The 3731-nt window shown below is 33.5% G+C and overlaps 1 protein-coding gene across 1 annotated transcript; it reads left to right on the top strand.

Annotated features, from left to right (window-relative positions):
* Positions 1–2158: 2158 nt before the first annotated feature.
* Positions 2159–2896, top strand: LOC118757070 (the record flags this gene model as incomplete). Its single annotated transcript, XM_036491804.1, is given in 1 exon segment — positions 2159–2896. A coding segment is annotated over 1 exon segment (738 nt), but the record flags the coding sequence as incomplete, so codon positions are not given.
* Positions 2897–3731: the final 835 nt, after the last annotated feature.

The following is a 3731-nucleotide window of genomic DNA, read 5'->3' as shown; positions in this document are numbered from 1 at the left end:
AACCCCCGAATTACTCAATTACTTCTATTTCTGCAGGATCGCCATTAGGTAAATTGCATTTCCAAAGATTTTTTCAAAATAAATGGCGGTGAGGGATATTTCACCCGCCGGTGATAAGAAATCGCAATCACCATAACGCACATCACTAATATAACTGTTCACAATCACGTTTACATTCAAAATTACAAATCATAATTTCGTTTTGTAGCAAATATGAAATATAGGTATATCCATTTACTTAAATGTGAACGGATTAAGAATAAAAGTGCTAGAAGGGATTTGAGCGTTTGGTACAAAAAGTATCTTTGATGTTGAAATTGTACTTAAAATCGGCAAATTGTACTGGGTATTGGGCATTTTACAAGTTTAATAGGAAGTATACATATCTGTGTTCGTATAGAATAGTAGCTTATGTCGGAAGACTGGCTTTAGTATAATGAACCATTCGCAGCATACGATTGCGAAAGACTCACTGGTAGGGTTCGAACGATACTATCGATATTGAGTAAGTATCGATACTTAGGGCATAAAAATGAGTACTTTAATACTCGATACCTTATTTGGTAATTTTACTCGATACTTTGCAAAGTACTCGTAGTATCGAATACTTTTTAAAAAACACACTTTTTAAATTTTTTCTTCCATTGCTTTCTTTGCTTATATAGATTACTATCATTCAATTTTGTCCATCACTTAAAATAAACTGAAATTGTGTGTAGTCTGTTGCATATCATAAGCCAAATAAGTTAAAGTTTAATGGCCATATTCATAAAAAATAGAGTAGGTTTAAAGAGCTTAATAAAATGAAATTTTCATGCATTTTTCAGTTTATAAACCTTTTTTATTTTTTATGAATAAGGCCATAAAACTTTGCGCAAAGTTCACGAAAATGCAGAATTTTTAGAAACTTTTTGGGTATGCAGTTTTGTAACCTATTCAAATTTACGTGTAGCCAAATTATTACGTGTAGCCTACTACCGTTGACTTTTAATTCAAATTTGCACATTATTATACTAAAATTGAAAATGCATGTATGTATGTACATTTAACATAAAAATTACTTCTAACGTGAAAGTAAGTTCTGCAATGGAATAAAAATCAAATATTTTATTTTCAGGAAATAACTACCCCATTTTCACATTAAAAGGAGAAACCTTCATTTTAAAATCAGATTAGTCAGTTTAAAATGAGAAACTTTCATTCGAAAATTAGATTAGTCACTTTAAAATGAAAAATTTCACTTCAAAATGAGAAACCTTCATTTGCAAATCAGAATAGTCACTATTAAATGAGAATATTTCATTTAAAAATGAGAAACCTTTATTTAGAAATCAGAATAGTCGCTTTAAAATAAGAATATTTCAGTCCAAAATAAGAAAGCTTCATTTGAAAATCAGATTACTCACTTTAAAATGAGAAAATTTCATTTCAAAATGAGAAAACTTTATTTGGCAATAAGAAAGTTTCTTTTCAAAATAAGAATATTTCTTATTTCTTTAATAAAAACACTTAACACTTTAACCCTTTAACACTTTGATGGAGAAACATCAGTATGCCCTGCAAAATCACACGAAATATGACTGAAAACGAATGTATTAGTAATGTAGTGAAACATATCAGTGTAACAATGCAGTTCCAAGATAATTGTGCCATTTGCGTGGAAAAGATGCAAACAAAAACGATTTTGCGTCTATTACCTTGCAGGCATCTATTCCATGAGCAGTGCATCCAGCCTCTCGTGAACGGAGATGACAAATTATGTCCGATTTGCCGTCAAGAAATTAACGGTATTTTATTTAAAAAAACTTCAAATCGTTATACATATGTAGTTTTGTTTGCAGATACGGAACAATGTCCCAGGAAGATGTATAAAAAAAACTCACAGGAAGATCGCAACAGGATTGTAACCACTGCAGCGCGCGGAGAAAATTGGGTTGCTCTCGCATCACAATTAGGTGTAGCGTACAAAACCGCTTGGGGCTGGATAAAGTCTGGTCGCGCCGACCAACAAACAAGAGGCGGCTGCAAACCAAAAATTCTTTCTCCAGAACAAGTTGATGTTATGGTATCGTGGATAGAGGAGAATTGCAGCATTACTCTTACCGCAATTCAGGCGCGCATTAATTCAGAATTCAACGAGACCCTGGCTCTTTCTACTATAAGCAAATACCTTGACGGAAAGCTATACACGCGAAAGGCTGTACACACTGAGCCGATCATAATGAACAGTAACGTTAATAAAGAGAAGCGTGCAGCATTCGTTACTTCATTGAATGGCTTTATACAAGCAGGCAAACAAATTGTATTCATCGACGAAACGAACTTTAATTTGTTTTGTCGCCATACTAGGGGTCGCTCCAAAGTAGGTCATCGTGCAATTCAACCACTTCCTGCAGTAAGAGGACCAAACATACACTTAGTTGGAGCTATTTCTGGTTCTGGAGTTGTATCTATGGATAGACAGCGGGGTCCGTTTAAAAAAGATACGTGTGGTGCGTGGATAGCCACTGTGTTACAGCGATGGGAAGGGCAGGGAAATAACTTAGCTGATTTGGTAATAATTTGCGGCAATGCCCCATGCCACTCTGCAATAGAGAATGCCGTGGCTATCAATTCAGGTGGGCGGTCACAAGTTTTACGCCTAGGCCCATATTCGCCAATGATGAATCCCATAGAAACTATATGGGCTAAAATAAAAACGTACGTGAAAGGTCACATTGGAGTTCCCATTGTAGAAGGACTAAACTTAGCAGAACAACGTCTACAATACTTGGAAAATTTGGTGGACGAAGCTAAATTAACAATAACTGGTGGCGATTGCGCACGAGCATTTCAACACTCATCATCTTTTCATACAAGTGCTGTAGCTTTAGAAGATATGCTGATTGGCACTTAAATAAAACTAAGTTTTTATAAAAACGTGTTTCTCATTTTCAATTGATGCTTTCTTATTTTCAAGTTAAAGTTTCTTATTTCCAAATGAAGGCTTCTCATTTTGAAAAGAAACATTCTCATTTTAAATTGAATATTCTGATTTTCAAATGATGGTTTCTCATTTTAAAATGAAATATTCCCATTTTAAAGTGAGTAATCTGATTTTCAAATGAAGGTTTCTTATTTTGAAATAAAATATTCCTATTTTAAAGTGACGAATCTGATTTTCAAATGAAGGTTTCTTATTTTAAATTGCAGCTTTCTCATTTTGAAATGACTCAACTTATTATGAAATGAAGCTTTCTTATTTTAAATTGGAGATTTCTCATTTTAATGTGAAAATGGTGTAGATATAAGATTGAAGAATAAAATATTTTAAGTATCCCAAAAAACGTATTTAATGAGTCCGATACTGAGTAGTATCGATACTTTTTCCCTGATACTTTTAGGGTATCGATACCATGAGCTCGATGCCAGAATGAGTACTCAGTATCGATACCAAAGTCTGAAATTTCGAACCCTACTCACTGGTGCCGAGTCGTTGAAGAACTCTTGGAAAATAAACGTAAAAGACGGTAATGTTAATGGCGATGTTAGCAAGTCAATATTCGTATAAAGTTTCATAAAAAAATTCCTTGTGGTTTAAAGAATATAGGAAATGATACATTTTAATAAGCCAGCCTCCCGACATAAGCTACTATTTCATACGAACACAAATATATTCGTCTACAAATAATGTTGATTATTTTAATTAAGTCCTAAGATAAGTTTGTGAGTCTTATCAGTGTTCTATGTAA

This window comes from Rhagoletis pomonella, unplaced genomic scaffold (assembly GCF_013731165.1).
Source record: "Rhagoletis pomonella isolate Grant_MI unplaced genomic scaffold, Rhpom_1.0 Rhpom_scaffold_00002, whole genome shotgun sequence".
In the NCBI taxonomy this organism is placed as follows: Eukaryota; Metazoa; Arthropoda; class Insecta; order Diptera; family Tephritidae; genus Rhagoletis; species Rhagoletis pomonella.
Note: the sequence above shows the minus strand (reverse complement) of the source record. Positions and strands in the feature narration are given on the sequence as shown.